This window comes from Melanotaenia boesemani, chromosome 5 (genome assembly GCF_017639745.1).
Source record: "Melanotaenia boesemani isolate fMelBoe1 chromosome 5, fMelBoe1.pri, whole genome shotgun sequence".
NCBI classification, from domain to species: Eukaryota; Metazoa; Chordata; class Actinopteri; order Atheriniformes; family Melanotaeniidae; genus Melanotaenia; species Melanotaenia boesemani.
In genome coordinates, this window is record NC_055686.1 from 23,635,302 (window position 1) to 23,655,029 (window position 19,728).

Here is a 19,728-nt window from a genome sequence, read left to right on the forward strand (position 1 = left end):
AACAGCCAAATAAATTATGGCCATAGTCTTTCATCATTTCATTGTTTATGAGCTATAATGAGGGTTTTTCAACTTGGGACACATAAACATAAGATCAAATTGATTTGTTTTGTCCCCTTTAGTTTTATCTTCCTTTTCTATCTTGTGATTTATCAACTATCTCACCTTGTGTACCAGGTGAGATTAGATGTACAGTTGTTGTGTGAAACGCAACAGGAGACGTTACATTAATAACATAATAGAAACAGTGGAAAATATTATTTGAAATATGGTTCGGGAGGACATCAAGTATTTTCCTGTCTTTCTCTACCGGATCTCGAGGGCCCTGTGACCCCGGTGTTACACCTAAATCTGTTACCAATCAGAATCTGTGACCACAGGTGGCGACAGTGTACATTTCTTTGCATGTGCATCTAAGAAGACGTGTGAAGTCTTTAAAAAACATGTGTTCAAATCTGAGTTTATTATAAAGCAGGTACAGTAAAGTCACACATTCTCATAGCTATCAGAAATGGTGAGCAGCCCACTTATTGTCTGGATTCTCCTAACTTATAATTTATGACCCTCACATAGCCAATGATAGTTATCTGTATTACAATGAACTGGGACCTAAATGCAAGTGTTTTCAAACCTTGGCCTGTCTTCTAAGATTGAATGTAGGCCTACACTATTGCCCCCTTGTGGTCACAAATTCTGATGGGTCACAGATTATGGTGTAACGTCTGTATAATTTTGCTACTATAGGGTTTAGACTATATTCCTTTAGTTCTGTTAATTCTTTAAGAGGACCAGATGTTCTTAATATTCTGCTAATGAGCACGGAAAGTCAGTGTAAATGTCGGATGATACTAGATAAGTTTTCTGCAACACTAACGTCGTGTTGCTGAACACCACCTTCACATTAAAACTGATCGTTTATCGTTTCAGCTTGAGAAAAGTTACGTGACTTGAAGCTGAAACACATCCGAAACTAAAACGAAAGCATTTAGTTTCGACTCTCCTATTACCGACTGGTGTAGTGCGTTGTTTCATCTGGAGAAATCAAGAACATGGACAACATGAGTTTAACTAAAGAGAAATGTTACGACCCACGCGACTCCACGCTGAGGTTTGTGGATAGAGAAGATGAACTTGATTGTAAGTGACCGAGTGTGGAATTTTTCACTCAATATGATCTATTAGCTATATAAATATGTAGTTTTTGTTTTGTTTTTTAATCTTTTTTAAACAGTGAAACAGTTTAAAGGCATGTCCTATTTGTTCTTGTTTTTCTCAGTTCTGTATGAAGGGTTTAGTTCTCGGAGAGCACTGATGTCTTGTGGCCATGCTGTTACTCCTCCATCTCTCACCAACTGGTGCCGCCAGCAGTTGGAAAATGTAGGTTATTGATCATTCCTGAGTTTTATAGATTAAATGTTCCATGAAGAATGTTGTCAAAAGCTTGAATGTGATCAAATATTGAGTTTCATGTTCCTCAGCAGGACAGTTAAGAATTAATAGCTTGTATATTGTAAAACTAAGTCATTTATTTTATAGGAAAAAAATTAAGTAGGCTACAGAAATGTTTGATAATTTTCTTTATTTCAGGATACAGATTCAAATCTTTGATCCTGTCAGACACTTCAGAGGAACAGAGTCGTTCAGCAAAGATTTTAGCTTTACTTACAAAACATAAAACTAGAGCAATAAAATACAACATTTGATGCATAAATTATTCCAGTTTAGATATTTTCTTGTTGCTGGACAAGTATATGATTTGTTTTATAAGTTTAAAATGTTCATATGAACGACACAGCTGTACTCAAGACATTTGCCCCATGAATTAAAGATTTTTCTTTCCTTGAAACAGTCCTTGATGGTGACATTGTTGCTTCATAGCAGTTTTAGAGAAAGGTTATTGATCACAGAGGATTTTTGGTTTTGTTTCTAATAGATATGATGGAAAGTGTTTTGATCTGCAGAAAAAGTTGACTAAATCTTACTCTACTGCTGTATAGCTTCAGTACATGATGTGTTTGAGTGTTATCCCATGTCTTGTTCATAAACTGTAATTCTGATTAATTTTTGTTTGTCATTATTTTTAATCAAGGGTAGCAGCAGATTTGTGTGTGGCCAGTCTGGTTGTGATGCAGAGTGGCCTTATGCAGAGGTTCGGAAAATGGCTCTCCTGACCTCTGAAGAACGGGAGTACTTTGAAAGAAACATGGCCCTCAATACTGTCAAGGTTCATTTCGACTCCAAAGCAGTGAGTATCTCCCAAAACACAAAATATTGATCAATTGTACTTTGAAATAAATCACTTAAAATTTAGCTTCATGAAATGGTGATAACAAATCCCTCTCTTTATTCACCATCTGTCACATCACAGTGTCCTGAGTGCAAATACTCTGTGACGAGGAAGAATGAATCCAGACTGAGTGTCCGATGCCACATTTGCACTGCAAGGAGAGGAAAGACCTATGAATTCTGCTGGCAGTGCCTGAAGGAATGGAAAGGTGATCACTCCCGAACAGACCGCTGTGAAAATGAAGGCTGCTACAACGAGGCCCTAAAAACACTGACAACCTGTTCAGTTATCACCTTTGAGTCTGTGAAGGGAGTCACAGGATGTCCCTCCATCCGGGCCTGTCCCACCTGTGGCTATATGCTGCAGCATAGTTCAAAAAAATGTAAAAACATTCGCTGTGCTCGATGTAAGATAGAGTTCTGTTTTGTTTGCCTGAAGATCACGAGTGAATGTCAGAAAACAAGTAAGGGTTACTGTGGACCATGCTCTGATGGTGTCGCCCCCAGACAGACCTCTATACCTGTGTGGCAGAAGAAATGATGGGCTGTGTTTTATTTATTTTAAAGATTGTCTTAACTCAAATGTGTCTTGCTGTTAATTGGTGTAGAATTTCTTCACAGTAAGATTTATCTCGTAAATTTAATTATGTTATGTTTTTGCTTAAATGACTAAAGATGAATAATCTTTACAGCAGATATTTCCCTTAAGGAAATGCTATGCATTTATTGAAATATACTTTAAGAAATCTGAATTCATATTTAGGTCTGTAAATTTTTTTCTCTTTCTGCCATAGGTTAAGTGTATCAAACCTACCACTGTGTATTGTTGACAAAGAGACCTATTTATATAATTAATGTTGAAGTTAGGCCCATAATAAATAAACTAATGTAAAAAGGCTGAGAGAATTTTGATTATTTTAGTGAATATGTTGAATATGAGTAGTATAGTAAGTTAGCAAAATGTTTTTCAAATGGTTTTATGCAGTGATATGGAGTTGAGGTAATAACCTTGGGTGGGTTCACATTTCAATAATAATTAAGCTTAAAATAGAGACTGTTGTGCTTTGAGGAGTTGGAAAGTACCAAACTAGATCAGTTTGTCTGAATAAATGTGCTAAGGACCAGCCCTGTCATCACCATGCTGTAAAAAGGTGAACTGTAGAGGAACACACTCCAACTTGTGACTCATTGTATCAGGTCAACCTCTAAGTTTCATTTTCTTCTCAGTGCAATTACAAGAAGTCATGTGACATCTGCACTCCCTGTTTCATATTATACACATCACATCACCTCTTTCTGTTGCCTTCTTTGTGAGAATCAGGTCCATTTACTGAGACCGCTTTAGAGAAAGAAGAGATCAAAAGTACATATGTGGCTTTGTTATATAAACCATGTGTGAACTCTTTATTTAGGTGATAACATTGGAAACCATTCAATTTAGGCTCTCTGTGATAAAATAAGAAAAACACAAAGTTACAGATTTCTTTTATACCTTTATGTTTTTCTTTTTTAATTTCTTCATAAGAAACCTGTAAGAAAACAAGCAGTGACTCATCAGGAGCACATGAACAACAACACCAGCAACAAGAACATTTAAACATAACTGTAGCTATTGGTGATTAAACCTGCAGGGTAACACAGTAACTGTATAAGCATGCATGTTAGTGAATGAGAATGCGTGTGTGTGTGTTACCGTGTTTGTTAGCGAGTATGTTGCTAAATATATGGAAAGAGCTGTGTTTAATAATGAGTGTGATTGTGCAAATGCAACCACACTCCCTCCAAGGATCAGAAGCATACAAAGAGGGTCCCAAGACTCTACGCAACCAGCAGCCATAACAGAACTCAGGCAGCCCACCGCAGGGACAACCACCCAGCCAGAGCCCCTATGACTGCAGAGCATTGGCCCTACGGGGCCAGTGGACCCCTAAGTGTACCAGCTACTGAAGTCAAGGGCTTAACAAGTGTCCCATGAACCTGAAAGTCATATAACTTTTTTAATATAAGTAAATCTTTTAATGTAAGTATTTTTAATTTAATGTTCTATTGTTTTGTCTTGATTATAGAATTCAGCTCAGTCTGTCGCAATCTCTTGGTATTATGCTTTTATATCTTCTGTTTCCTCCAGTCCACCTCACTTTTCTCTGTACTTTGAATTCCACACAGTCACCAACTGTCCCTCTTCACATTGCTTTTTCCATCTTTTTCCATTCTTAAAACACTTTGTACTTCTACTTTACCATTAGTCACTGTTAAATCAACATTGTGCTGCTTTTCTTAGCTCTCTTATGTGTACGTTAGTTTCCTTAAACCCTGATATGAACCTTTAAATTAAAATATCTGGTCTACTGTCTGAGTAACTATTCTGTATACTGGCCAACAAAAAACTTGAATCTTAACAGATAACAGATCTTAATGGTCTTGCATCTCAATCCATTGTGCTGCTAATAACAGGCCTAATGTTCCTGCTGTGGAAACTAATAAACCCTCATCTCTTGTGGCTTTCTTTTATAAAATGCTGTGGTTGAGAACCTGTGGCATATCTTGTCATATTTCCTGTGATGCTGGCCTTTTCCAATCAACAGTGAGTAATGTTTTCAATATCATGGCACCAGCTCGATGATTGGACCCACAGCTAACATAATACCAATAAAAGGATAGTATTGATTTTAGACAATCGAAAAGCAAAAAAAAAAAAAAAAAAAAGATAAAAGTGTACTTTGATGAACTGTATGGTACCAGTGTAATGGTAAATCACCAAAATTCATCTGTACTCAGGCAAATGTCCATCTGAACAAACCTTTTCTGTTGCAGTGAAAATGGTTCCAAGTCTTACTCAGTCACACATCCATACACACACCACTGGTATAAGTCAATTATTGCATTTCAAAGAAATGAAGAAGAAGAAGAAGAAGAAAAGTACTAAAGATGAAAACTTAAGAAAGATTTTATTAAGTGACCAGATGACACTTTTATTAAAACAGAATGTCTGTAATGTCTGTATGGACTGCTGTAGGTTTAATCTGTGGTAGAAAATTTTAATCCACTGACAACAAAACAAAATGATCATAATGTAGACAAAGTTTAAAAGGCTTATGCTGTTTGTCCTTATCTGCCTGGATGCTATTTTCATGCCTTTTATCACATCTTACCACATTGTGTATAAGCCCTAAATGAAAGGTAATGATAAAGGTCAATGACTATGAGCATTTGTTACTGCCTCATTCTGTTATGATTTCACCCAACAGAATATATACTGTCATTGTAACGTTTGTCTCAAGGAAGACCCAGTAATTCAGCCTACACACAAGGAACAGTTTGAACAGTTTATTTACGCCTGGAGAGGCGGAGACAGGCAGGCCGCTGCTCGGACCAAATGGAGGGATTAGGCGGTGATCGGTGGTCGAGTAGAAACAGGGGTCAGCAACCAGGCAGGCAGAAGGTAGGAGAGTCCGACAGGGAATCAGGCAGCGGGGAGTCAAAGGAGGCAGCAGTGGTCGCCAATAGGAATCAGATAGGCAGGAGAGTCCAGCAGGGAATCAGGCAGCGGGGAGTCAAAGGAGGCAGCAGTGGTCGGCAACAGGAATCTAGAGCAAGACAAGGTTTTAGTACAAGGTTTCTCACAAGGACAGTAGGTGACCATCTGGCAGGGAAGCAGAGACTGGGTAGGGATTAAATAGGGTGAAGAACAGGTGGAGCGAGTGAGTGGTAATGAGGCTCAGGTGGAGCAGATGAGTCTGATTACAGAAGCTGCAGAGACTGCAGACCAGCTCCCGTGACAGTCATGGTTTCTGGGTTTTGGTGTGCGTTTGATCATGGTTTAGGATTTTGGTTTTTGTCATGTTTAGTTCGGTCTTGCTCTGGGTTTATAGTTCTTTGGGTTTTATCATGTTCAGTTTTTGTTATGTTCATGTTTTAGGTTTTCAGTTTTGTCATGTTTGGTTTTCCCTCTTGTGTTCCTGTGGTTTCTGTTCTGCCTCATTAGAACACCTGGCCTGATTGCTCATCCACTTCACCTGTTCCCCATTACTCCTTCCGTGTATATATGTCCCTGGTTTTCACTCACTCCTGGTCTGATCCTCTTATTTGGTCATGTGTGGTTTTGTTCACTGGATTTATCCCTGTCGTGTGTGATTCCCTGTCTTGAGTTTTGGGAAATAAACCTTATCACCTGCACCAATTCTGCCTCCTGCCTTGACTGCCTGCATTTGGGTCCTCACCTCCTCCGACGTCCGCCATTCATGACAATATACTCTAAATGAAGTTGTTAAACTTTATGCTCTGTAGTCCTGTGGCAACAGGAAGTGATGGCTTATATAATTATTTAAAGGCAGCCAAACATAAAAGAGCGTTAACAAGCAGTCAGAGGTCACATTGCAGTCCTGAGAATTTACAGTCATTTTTAAATTTGGTGTCACAGTGGACACAGGACAGCTGGTTTGTCCCTCTGACAACTGACTTAGTGAAAATTTCTTAGCTCCACCATCCTGAAAAAAAAACACATGTATTACATTTTTATTGGCTTGCACTGACAGATAAGATACACAGATTATTCTTTCATTTATAGATATAACAAACTTCGATGAACACATGAAATATTTCCATAATTTGACAAATTACAGATGTGAATGATGTTTAGTCTAAAACAATATATGCTGATAATGAGCAATTTTTAGATGATGTCTGACTAGGACTGTGAAAGCAGCACTAGGTGTCTTATTTTGACTCTTTACGATGCAGCCAAGACTACGAGCTTCACCTTACATCTTTTTGTACAAAAACATTTGTAAAATAATCATAATGTCTAATATCTTAGCACGATGCAGTCTCTGCAGGATTCCTCCATTTCAACAGAGAAACTCAAAAATGGATTTTTGGTTCTTGTCTCATTGCCACATGCAGAGCATTTGTACTTGTGTGTCAGCCATCCCTAGAACAACTTAAAAAAAACAAGAAGCCTGTTAGCATCATGTCCTCATGGAACTAAAAGATTTATTAGATTTAATATGAAACTTTTACCTGTGAAGACTCAGGACTGCTCACACTGCTCAGGAGCTCAGCAGCAGTTTAGCAGTTTTAAACTATTTTAATGTTCCTTGTACAGTGTCCTTGGATGTTTTGAAAGGCGCTTTTAAATAAAATGTATATTATTATTATTAACATGAACTCATTTATTCTGGGCTACTAGTATCAGTGTTTTACATCGACACAGATTTAGAATAAAAACATGAAGTTAGCAGCTAGAAAGTCACAACTTTACTTACTTATTGTAGAAAAGTTGATGGTATTTTAATTACTGTATTAAGTAAAAGTGAATAAACCATCCTCAATCTAATAATAATAATCTGGGGTCACTGGAAAATGTGTGTGCAGTTAATATTTTGGGGGATCAAAATGAAATAATAAAAACACACAAAAGGCTTTTTGTTAATTCTGAACTCATAAATTCATTTTCTAAACAATTTATTTAAACTCAGGGTTACAGGGAAGCTTGAGCTTATCCTAGCAAGGTACACCCTGGACAGGTCACCAGTCTATCACAAGACCAACAAAGAGACAAACAACCACTCACACAAACTCCTATAGAGAAAATTTAGAGTGACCAGTTAGCCTGACATGCATGTCTTTGGACGGTGGGAGGAAGCTGGAGTGACAGGAGAGAACCCACACATACACAGGAAGAACATGCAAACTCCACGCAGGAAGGCCCTGTTTGATTCAAAACAGACAGGTTAGCGTACAAACCACACCGACATGTCACATGATTTTCTGTAAAGGTGTGTTGAAGAATGAAAGTGAAAACAAGCTATAAAAGTCCATTATGCACTGACTAAGTAAGGTCAATAAAGGTTCAAAGTTCGAGTCTTTATTATCTCCGTGGGGTAATTTGCTATGCAGCATGCAGTAAAAACATTGAATTGGTTCTATAGCCACCACATTAAATATCAAAAGGACAATGACGAAAAAAATAAAAACAGAAAATGGAACTACTTGTTCAGCATAGTAATGGCAGCAGAGACTAAAGAATACGTGCTGTTGGTCCTGCATTTTCACACACTGGACCTGCGATTTAACAGGATGTTAAATCAAGGCTATCTATGGTTATCACTTTCATTTTCAACAGGACTTGCTCTGCAATACTTATTAGAAAATAGGAACCATGCTCCATTCAGTGTTGAAATCATTTAGAAATTTAAACAGAATCACTTGTGTTTTTCTAAAGCCTTAAAGATTATGTTTTAGATAAAGGATAAGCCATAAAACATGAAATAAATCATAATGGGGTGTGTATAAGTTGACAGATATCAGGTCCTAAATAATCCTAAATGTTTTAACCCTCAAATGTGATATTCTTTAAAACATCTGCAAATAATCACATCACAGTAAAGTTTTGACATAAGACAGCAGAAACTGTTGAACTGTGACAAAAAAGGAAAACATGCAATACAGGTACGCTGTTTGAGATATTAAAGAGTTTGTTACTAAATTTTAAATTCTAATGTAGTTGAAAATCCCAAACATCATATCTGCTAGCTGACCTTATACAATCACAGTTAAAAGCTTTGTTAGCCTAAACATTTCAATATTTATTCATCTGGATCTCTGTCAAACTTATGCTGATAAAGTTTATGCAGTTTACATTAATGAACAGAAACTTGGTAAAAACAAATAAAATAAGGGCCAACCTTTCTAAAAACAAGTGACAGATATGAGATGAATATTGTTTTGGGGAATTTGGGGAATATTAGTGGCGACTATTTCTGATGAGCCAAATAAACAGTAAAAATATGTTTCAATATAAACATATTTAAAAGCTGCTTCTTCATATGACTGTCACAGCACATCTTTACTTGCAAACTGTAATGGAAAATTTATACACATAGCCCTTATACTCTATTATTTACCTTTTGTATTATTAACAACCTAAGTCTATATTAACCAAGCCCATGTGTATCTCTGCGGATTCGCTCAGCCAAAGCTGTTTGACTGTGTGACTCTCATTGCCTGATCAGCTCTTAATAAAATACTTTGTTTGATTCTCACTTAGCGTGTGATCTTTGATAATAAAATTCCACAACAATCTTGGCGTCACGAACAGGATATCTTGAGTGACTGACCGGAGGACCAGAACCCGTGACTGCACATCCTGAAGGATACTTCAGCCCCTGGGTCAGCCTTAACCATCAGGGGACGGCGGAGGGACTCCGTTCCGACACCACTGATATCCAGAACGAAGTCTGCGTGTGGAGCAGCACCCAGAATCACACACGGTGAGAAGTTTTCATATCGGACTCCCATTTACCACCCTTTTCTCACTATCTTATGAAAATAGGGTAGGGTCCCACTATCTTGTGAAGGCAAGGTAGGTCACTATTCTACTGCGGTAGAGTAGGGTTAGTCCGGCACTGAAGTGAAAACTTCGGTGGTAATAAGAGGCGTTTTAGTCAATTTTTGTGCCTGAGTTTGGGCTGCTCAAAGAAGAAAAATCCAGCAGGAGACGTCCTAGCTGCATAATGGGAAACACAGCTGTTAAGGAGAAGGAGGGTGAATGGGACTCCCCAGTTTTAAGAGATATGAAAAAGAAATATGGACCTGACTGCATGGACTGTATGACTTACTGGACAGAGAAATATGGTTTTCCAGAGAATGGGAGTTTGAGTAAAAAAGCATTAGATAAGTTGAATGAGGCAGCACAGAAGGACTGGGATGAGAAAAAGAAGAAAAAGAAAATTAAGGCAGAGGATGTAGAAAAGTGGGAACGGCATCAGAAATGTATTAAAATGTGGAAGAATGAGAGTGAATGTAGGAACAGAAAAACAAACACAAAAGAAATGGGTGGAGGATTAGATATGACTGGAGATATAGGAAACAGGAGGGATAATGCATCCCTGCCTAGTGCACCTCCACCATATAATGATTCAGGGCATTCACGACCCTCTCCATATCTTTCACTGCAGGAGCGATTACAGGTGCTGAAGGTGGATCCAGACCTGGACTCCTGTCCCCCGGTGTTGCAGCCCCAGCAGCCTCAGCAGCAGGAGCAGCATCGTCCAGAGGACCGACGGAGAGATGAGACATCGGGTCCCGCCGACTCTACCCAGGACCAGGCAACATTGGATTAATTATGTTTTTTTTTTTTCAAAGAATTTTTGGAGTTTGGAGGTTGGCAATGAGCTGTGCAGGGTTTTGGTTTACAATTTTACTCAAAACATATTATGAAAATGGGGTCAGGAAATTACAATCCCTCATTTGATAACAAAGAATTTTATTTATTTAAAAAAACAGTAATTAACATATTCCAGTGTGCTATTACAACTTTAACACAAATAATTAAGCTGTGATTACCTTTGGTTTAATATCATACAAGAATATTAAGACTTTTCTATTAAAAGTTGATGGTTGAAATGTCCACAATGATTTGAATGATCAGGTTACAATATGCCATATCATTTTTGGCTGACACAACACATCTGGACAGCAGATAAAACAAAAATAGAAGCAATCCAAGTATCTTGTAAACAACTGAATAGATTCTGTCCAAAGTTTTTCTTCATTCCATGCTGTCTATGAGCTCTGATTAGTGGTTTTCATCCTGGGACTGGGGAGACCGATATACATGATTGTTTGGTTTTGTCCCTTCTTGTTTTTTCTCCCTTTTCTACCAGACTCATGTGATTTATCACTGTCAACTTCTGTTTGTGTACCAAGTAAGAAGTTTTCACTATTCTCAGCACTTGACTCAGTTAAACTCTCTGTATTGTTTTCAACTTTTCCATTTGTGTATTTATTACCAGATTCCTTAGACTCTGATGAATCTCTCTGACTTAAGTTCTTCAAACGACCTGACAGAGTGTCCATGTTATCAGTCACTGGGTCACTCTTTTGATCCTCTTTTGTTTCTTTTATCACCTGTGTGTTCACTTCTTGTCCCTGATCTTCCCTCAGTTTGTTTTGACAAAATTCATCTGATTTCCCAAACTCCTGATTCCCTTCACTCTCATCACAGTGCTCATTTTTAATGTTCACAGAGTTACTGGTAGCCTGCTTGTGCTCTTCATTATTCATGAAAGTGTTTTTACTAACACCATCTTCTCCCCTTTTCTGAGTCTGATCATTGCAGAGGGAAATTTTCTTGATAAATCTATGACTCCCTCTGAGCTCAAATAAACCTATACACATCATCTTCTCCTTATCTTCCTGTATTTCCACACTGGTCTCTCTATCTTGGTCGTCTCTAACATTTACAAGCTTTTTCTCATTAGATTCTTCATGTTGTTTACTGGTATTTAGGTTGCAAATTTCAAAAGTGGAGACTTTACTGATGTCTTGACTAACATCAGCTAATTTCCCACTGTCCTCATTACAGTGGTTCTCTGACTGTTCTCTGCTTAGTTTCTGATCATCACCTTTCTTACACTCCTCCTCCTCTTTGTTCTGCTCCTCAATAGAACATGCAGGAGGATTACAAATGGATTTGTCACAGATGTCCTTTTTGCCCTCTAGATCATGATTTTGTTTACTTCGCTGATACTCAACAGCATCTGTTCTGTCTCTTCTATCACTGACTTGATGATTATACTTCTGATTAATCTGGGAAGAGGTCTGTCTGCTATGACTATTATCAGGACTTAGGTTTTGACTATTTCTTTCCTGTAATCTTCCATCATCCTGGACCCTGACAGTACTATTTTTACACTGAATGTTTGAAGGATTTTTTCTGCTTTTATGGTTCACTGATGTGCTGTTAACATCAGTCAGAGTCTTGCTATCTTTGCCCATTGTGAAACCCTTTTTCCCTTTAGTTTTACTTTTATGTTTGTCAGTTTTCTGACTGTCTGCAGGTTCTGCCTCCTCATCCTCCTTTCTTTCCCCAGTCTTTAGATCTTGTTTACGTGGCTCATTTTTGTCCTGGGTGTGGGGTTTGGGGTCTTCAGACACCTCACTGACAAATTGACGAACATGATCTAATTTCACATTGTCCTGGTCCACCTTACTGTCACTACAGCGACTCAATGACTGTTCTCCTCTTAGTTTCTGATCATCACCTCTCTTACACTCCTCCTTATCTCCATTCTGCTCCTCAGAAGAACATGCAGGAGGATTACAAATTAATTTGTCTGTTTTGCTGTCTAGATCATGATTTTGTTTACTCTGTTGATCATGATTTCGTTTACTCTGTTGATTTTCAACAGCTTCTCTGCTTTTCTGGCTCATTGATGTGCTACCTTTATCATCAGTTAGAGTCTTGCTATCTTTGCCCCCGTTTGAAGCTTTCTTTCTTTTACTTTTTCTACTACTGTCAGTTTTCTGACTGTCTGCAGCATCCTTATCCATCTGTCTTTTCCCGGTCTTTACATCTTGTTCAGGCTGCTTATTCTTGTCTTCATTGTCATTCTTGGGGTCTTTAGATGTGGAAACCTCACTAATGTCTTGAGACAAAGTGTCTGTAGCAGAACCTAGACAGTTAAACCAAAGCAGAGAAAATGTTATTTCTGACAATATTATACAGTCATTTATAAAACTCCTCAATAAGTGTTTCAGAGATGTTTGACATCTTACTTTTCCTGTAGAACAGCAGATAGGCATTCTGGGATCTGAATGAACTGATGTAAAAAATAATGTCATGGTCATTTTCAACAAGTGCTTGATGGGAATGAAAGACTAATAAAAACCTACCTCTTTTTATAATCCGCCTGAGGTATCTGGTGAGAAAGAACATACATTAAGAGCAATAATATGTTTGCAGCATTTACTTTCAGGATAAGGTGTTCAGTCTTACCGATGTAACTGTGGTGTCATTGAAGTTATACCATTTCTCATCATCATGAGGTTTGATGTTTACCGTGTAATGTCCATGTTTCAGATCACCTGAATGTTGCACACATGCATACAGCTCGTATGTTTGACTCTGACAAACCATGAACAGAATGACAGAGATCAGCAACAGCAATGACATGATGATGATGATAATAATAAATTATAATAATAACAATAATAAACATCAATACATAATACCTGGTCTCCATTATGTGGAATCTGTAGGATGATGGGAATCTCCACTTTGTTACTCATTTTCACATATTTCATATGATTGTAGTCAAACTTAAATCTCTTCATCAGCAGTGTCAAAACTTGTGGGGGATGTTTTATATCAGCTTTCTAATTGAAACACAAAAGGAAGAGAAATGGAAATGATCAACAAATAAAGAAAATCACATCAGGCAAAACATCTATTTCAATACCATCCATCCATCTATTTTCTATACCGCTTAGTCCAACTCGGATTGCGGTGAGCTGGAGCCTATTCCAGCTATTAACAGGTGTAAGGCAGGTTAACCTGGACAGGTTGCCAGTCTATCACAGGGCCACCACAGAGAGACAAACAACCACTCAAGCTCACTCCTAGGGATGAATATAGAGTGAGCAATTAACCTATCATTCATGTCCTTGGACTGTGGGAGGAAACTGGAGTACCTGGAGAGAACCCACAAATACACAAGGCGAACATTCAAACTCCACACAGAAAAGCCACAATTTCAATCCCTCCCCAGCTAAGGTTCAAACCGGTGATCTTCTTACCTTGAGGCTAACCACCACATCACCATGTGGCCATGCTATTGTTCAGGTAAAACAGTCTTTTTTAAAAAGTGCAATAACACATCAAATTGTTGCTGGTAAACAAAAGTAACAGCAAACCAAAGAATTCTGAGGACAAGCTAGCTCTGCTATTAGTGCAAAGCCCTGGATTTTGACAGCAAGTTGAACGCATAACACCAGTGAGAGACTGCATTTAAACCACTTATGCAGTGAATACCACAAATAATACCACAAATAATAAACACGCATTTCTTCCACATCTACAGCAACCTTCTTTCTTTTCTTGCATCAGTGTGTATTTAGTTACAGGACTGGAGACAGATGAGATGGGTCAAGAGCAATCCTAGCTTCTTCTCTTCAGGTTCTTTCTGGCACCAGCATGTGAGACTCAAGCTATTTTCAAACTCCCATTTCTGCTGTCCTGACACTGTTAGCTTGAACTTGTTTTTTTTGTATGTTTGTTTTGTCCATCATTGCTTCTATATCTTGTACCTCGTTCATCAGATTCCCTCATAAACTTAGCTTCACCTTCTGTCCTGGTTTCCCTTCCTGTCTGTCCATGTCTTACACCAAGCCTTTCCTGTTTTTAACCTCAGTCTCTGTTTAGGTCTCAGTATAGGTTCGATTGTAACTAAAATAAGCAATTGACCAGTTCCTCTTTAAAAGTCTGCATATTGGTCATTTAGCCTTCTCCTGTGACATTGCCCTTTGGCTAAAACTTTTTCAACTTTGTTTTCTTAGTCTGTATCAATGGTTTTCTGGGCAAGATGAATCATTAAAGGCTTTGAAATTTTCTATTACTTTAATCTCTGTTTACTGGGGTACCTGGGTATGAAACACATGTTAATTGCTGCTAAAAAATTTCCAGAAGTCACAGTGGGTTGATTATCTCTACCTCTCAGCTCACTTCATTTCCCAAATGAGTCTGTTTGCATTTTGTCCTTGTCCTCATTTTCACAAACCAGCACCCCAACTTTTTGACTGTTACAATTTCTGCTAGCCAGTCACTCTGTCAGAGCCCAACCTGCCAGCTTCCAGTGAGCTACTTTTCCAGAACTAAATCCTCTTAATTACTGTGAATCACCTATTTGGAGTCCTTGTTGGAAGACAGTGTTCTGCCTTCTGTTGTTTCTGATCTTTATCGCACTGTTTCCCACAGTCGTTTAGGTACACAGAGGAGTTGAGGCTCAGCTCAGCAACCAAACACCCAGTCATGTTTTTTTTCCCAGTCTCAGTCTACATCAAACCTTAGTCCCATTCTGTGGTTGGAAGTAGAAGTCATTCAGTTTATCACTTTGGGTTATCGATCTGTGCTATAGTTTGGAGGCTCCAATAAAAACTTTGTTTATTCTTTATGTCCTTACAGGACAAAAGAATGTGCTGCTAAATAATGGGAGAAGAGGACTTAAACAATAATAAAAAAGGTTTTTTCTGTTGCAACTGACCAGCTTAAAAGTTTAACATTTATGTATGTGATTTATAATGTCACAATCACATTTCCAATGCTCCTAATTTTTATTTCATAGTATATGTCTTTAATGACATCTTTGGTGTAATTTCCAACAAAGTCACTTTATAAGGGGTAATACTACAGAATACATTTTGTACAGTTTATTAACATAAAGTTATATTATAGTTAGTGAGCAGTAAGTTGAGTTTACTTTTCTTTTTTAAATATGAACCAGGTTAATTTAGTAGGAGTGAATGTGTAGAAGGAACTAAGTTGGTTTAGGTAGGAGACATAAAGATGACGTACTGTCATGAGATGAGTGGGAATAAAAATACATAAGAGCTTCTCTTATCACCTGTTCATGTAATTTATATGCAGGGCCACACAGGGCATGTTACAGGTACTTTATATCATGGTGATATATGATTTTAAAAAAAATTATTTACCAGCTGTGATCATCATTTTAACTCTTCGCCAGTGAGTTTAAATGCACATGCAAGTTTCTTCATACTTACAATAGTAGCATCAGCTTTGGCTTTGCACTGGTTGCAGTACATCTGGCTCTCTCCACTTATGTTTGATTCTTCAAAGAAACTCTGGATCCCATCCATCTGAAAAACATATTTGTGTCATTTCAACATCCTACCTTTAATCAACACACATTACAGGTCTCATTCAGTTTTATAATCTTCTCTTCAAATCAATAAAACTAAGAAAAGCAAAATGTTCTAAAGTGAGAAATTATCTTACTAAACAGTAATCCTTGTCAGAATCCACCAGTGGAAGAGGTAAACTCCAAAATGGCTGATCATCATATGTGGCTGTGTGACATTTGGAGCATGTGTTTCTGTGTGTCAGCTGTCCTTGAAATATCTACGGATTACAGAAAACATGCAGACTGCTCAAGCAGTAACATTTAATTTTATATTCATCTATTAAAGACAATGCTTCCAGGATTCTACTTTAATAATGTTATTACCTGCAAAGCCTGCTGGCTGCTGCAGCTTAAAATCTTCTCAAAGCACTCAGCAGCATCGTCTTGTTCAGACACTGCAGAATAAACACAAATTAAACATAAAAACATCTGTGCTTCGCTGAATTATTTAATGACACTGTTTATTTAACTGATATGTTATTTCTGAGGAGCTTTTAGGCAGCAAATGAACATAATTCATTCTTACAGCAGGGCAATGATGAAGTTAACCTGAGTCCCATGATACGATGTTTAGATGAAAATGTAAAACTCAACAGATTTGACTAAATTTCTAAAGGCTAGTTCTAAATTAATGAAATTGTCCATCATTTGAGTTTAATTGTTCACAAATTACTTACCTTTCCTGATCTTCAGGTGGTCTGTAATGACCTGGGTTTTTGCTGTTTTGTTTTGTAAAGTGTTAAACAAACTTGAGAGATGGACATCAATACATTCAGGGTCAGAGTTTGCAGAAGAGGACCTGTACAAAATAAACATATAGGATCTTAACAATTAAAAGATTTGAGTGGTTTTAAATTGTCAAGAAGGAAAGAAAAGCACGAGATGATGTGAAAGCATTTCTACAAACTCTTACACAGCAGCTCTGAAGTCTTTGGTCATGAACAGCACCTGCAGCACGCTGTTCAAGTAGCATGTTGCTCCTTGATTCTCCAAACCATGATACTTGCTTCCAGTAATTTTGCTGGATGAAATCTTGTCGGTCCTTTTGCATTTTGCATTGTTTTTTCTTTTTCCCATCAGATTTGTCGAAGATATCACACCACTTCATGTACTGTTAGGTATTTATCTGATTTGTTAACTCTTTATTTTATTTAAATAAAAAGCAGCCTCGAGTTTTTTCACAGACTGATGCTCAGACAACGAGCTTAGTCATGCCTGTATTTCTCTTTCTATTTTAACAAATGTCAGAATACTTTCTGTTTTACTGGAGACCACTCCTACCGAGATGCTGCATTCAAGAGTATTGGACATTTTCATTCTACGTTAATTATTTCAGAACACAAATAACGGGATTAAGACGAATATGACCATTAATATAAAGACTTCGTGTAGTCTTTAACAGTGATTGGGCACTGACTAAAACACCTGCCTCCATTAATAAATTCATTGTCAGCATTCCACTAACTGAGGTTGCTGCAGGATGGTGCGTTAAAGTGCAACAAACAAGTTGTTCGATTTTTCTGTCTCTTCAGTACTGCTCACATTTTTTTTTTTTTTTTTTTTTTTTTTTTTTTGCCACAGGCTTAGTGTCTATTACAAAAACGAAACTAACAAACCCTTTGTGACGCCCAGTTTATGTATAAGACCAAACAACGTTCATTTTAGTCAAGAGAGAGAACCTGAGGGGAGCGTTTCACATCACCCACGAAAGCAGCTGACAGCATGGTAGTCCAGGTCGTTGTCTATGGGTTCGGTGGAGACAAGATGATGATTGACTTGTGCAACGATGAGAAAGAGTTGCAGAAAATAACTGTGCAGGATCTGAAAAAGAAGATAGCTCAGAAACTTCCGGGAAACCCAGGTAATACTTTACTAAATGTGTTAAACTTGTATAAATCAGCTTCTCCAGCTTTGATGGCAACTTTTCAGTCTATAATAGTTTTAAGATGTTCTCAAGTAGACCCGGATTTCATGTCAGTGATTTCCTGATCTGTAAGATTAAAAACGGATCACTATTACGATATTTAACATGTCTCTTCTTGATTAATAACATCAGCCTATTATTAACGTTGTCTTGAATATTAAGTCATGTTTTGAAATGTAGGCTAAATAAAAGAAAAACGCACGCACACAATCTGATTAGCCAATATAAGAGCATGTAAGCATATAGCCTTTTCTGCTATCAGTGCCTTACATCTTTACTATTTACCCTTTACACGTAACAACTTAATTTATGCCTACTAGCTATTATTTTTTCACTATATATTAGTCTATTCAGCTGTATTTAGCGCTAACTTTGCTTATAAAGTTACGATAATAATAATAATGTACCTCCAGATGCGAGAGATTAATCTTGTTTCTATTTTAAACAAAAATTAATCTTTTGTGTTTGATTATCTGTCCTTGTCTTTGTGTGTGTGTGTGTGTGTGTGTGTGTGTGTGTGTGTGTGTGTGTGTGTGTGTGTGTGCGTGTGTGTGCGTGCGTGTGTGTGTGCGTGTGTGTGTGTGTGCGCGCGCGCGCGCGCATGCAGACCAGGCAGTGGATAATATGCAGCTCGTCTTCGCAACCACAAGACTAAACGCAGACCACAAACGTCTGAGTGAATATGGAATCGTTCACAAATCGATTATCCAGATGGTGATGACTCTCGATGGAGGACTGTCAGTTTGACAAAAGACTGATGTCCATCTCTCCTAACGACACAGGGGCTTCTATTCATCCATTCATCCAATTGTCATCCATGGAGGAGTCCTTGTCAGACAGACTTTATTACAGTAAAATGTGTATAAAATGCTATGCATTTTAATTGTTATGGGTTGTTATAGGTTCTTTAATAGATAGATAGATAGATAGATAGATAGATAGATAGATAGATAGATAGATAGATAGATAGATAGATAGATAGATAGATAGATAGATAGATAGATAGATAATCAGATAATAAATCAGTATCCCTCATATTATGTGATGAAAACTTTGGACGATATGTTCCATTCAAAGCTTTTAATGTTCAAAAGTTAGTAAGGTTTTAGTTTTGTCTGTTAGATTTTTTTGTTTTGTTTAGTTTTGTTTTGTTTTGGGGTTTTTTTTTTTTATTTGGGGGGGTCCTACCAGAATATAAAAAATCTCTCTATGGTCTCTATGGCATGCTTAATGTAAATATACCCTAAAATGTTTAAATAAAGACATTTTAAAAAATCTAATCAATCAATCAAATGTGTATGTGTGCGTGTGTGTGTGTGTGTGTGTGTGTGTGTGTGTGTGTGTGTGTGTGTGTGTGTGTGTGTGTGTGTGTGTGTGTGATAACAAAATGGAATTAGCTGAGGCTAACAACTTTTTAAAAATTAAATTGGAGTAAAAAAATTGTTAAATTATGCTTCTTGCATTCTGTAAAGCCTTTTGAATAATCCTGTCATTGACTTGTGCAATACAATACAATTTACTTTGCATATATATATATACATATATATATATATATATATATATATATATATATATATATATATATATATATATATATATATATATATGGCAGAGACATATGAGGTTATGTATAATCTGCATAACTTTGATAATTAGTTTTATAGTTTTCTAATATTTGACCCAATGGGAGCAAATACAAGTTGAACAAAAGACGTCCAAGGACTGACCCCTGGGCCACTCGCTCAGATTCATAGCTGATGATCGTAACAAAATAACTCCGGCCTTTTAAATAGGACCTGAACCAGTTAAGGGCCG

The 19,728-nt window shown here is 37.4% G+C and overlaps 2 protein-coding genes across 3 annotated transcripts; one reads left to right on the top strand and one right to left on the bottom strand.

Annotated features, from left to right (window-relative positions):
* Positions 1 to 725: 725 nt before the first annotated feature.
* LOC121639606 (putative E3 ubiquitin-protein ligase ARI6) lies at positions 726 to 3,184 on the top strand. Its single transcript, XM_041984929.1, has 4 exons — positions 726 to 1,137; positions 1,277 to 1,377; positions 2,090 to 2,245; positions 2,369 to 3,184. Exons 1-4 carry the CDS (start codon positions 1,050 to 1,052, stop codon positions 2,825 to 2,827), a joined length of 804 nt encoding a protein of 267 aa, XP_041840863.1. The 5' UTR covers positions 726 to 1,049; the 3' UTR covers positions 2,828 to 3,184.
* A 7,358-nt stretch (positions 3,185 to 10,542) lies between these two features.
* On the bottom strand, positions 10,543 to 17,207 carry LOC121639604 (myb-like protein X). Of its 2 annotated transcripts, none has more exons than XM_041984926.1 (10): positions 16,903 to 17,207; positions 16,667 to 16,788; positions 16,314 to 16,384; positions 16,085 to 16,207; positions 15,850 to 15,945; positions 13,303 to 13,446; positions 13,067 to 13,195; positions 12,964 to 12,980; positions 12,847 to 12,890; positions 10,543 to 12,743 (listed from the first exon to the last, which is right to left on the bottom strand). In XM_041984926.1, the coding sequence occupies exons 1-10, from the start codon at positions 17,064 to 17,066 to the stop codon at positions 10,852 to 10,854; spliced, it is 2,802 nt and encodes a 933-aa protein (XP_041840860.1). In that variant the 5' UTR covers positions 17,067 to 17,207; the 3' UTR covers positions 10,543 to 10,851. The 2 variants fall into 2 exon arrangements, with proteins under 2 accessions (XP_041840860.1, XP_041840859.1); XM_041984925.1 differs by having other exon boundaries at positions 12,964 to 12,989.
* Positions 17,208 to 19,728: the final 2,521 nt, after the last annotated feature.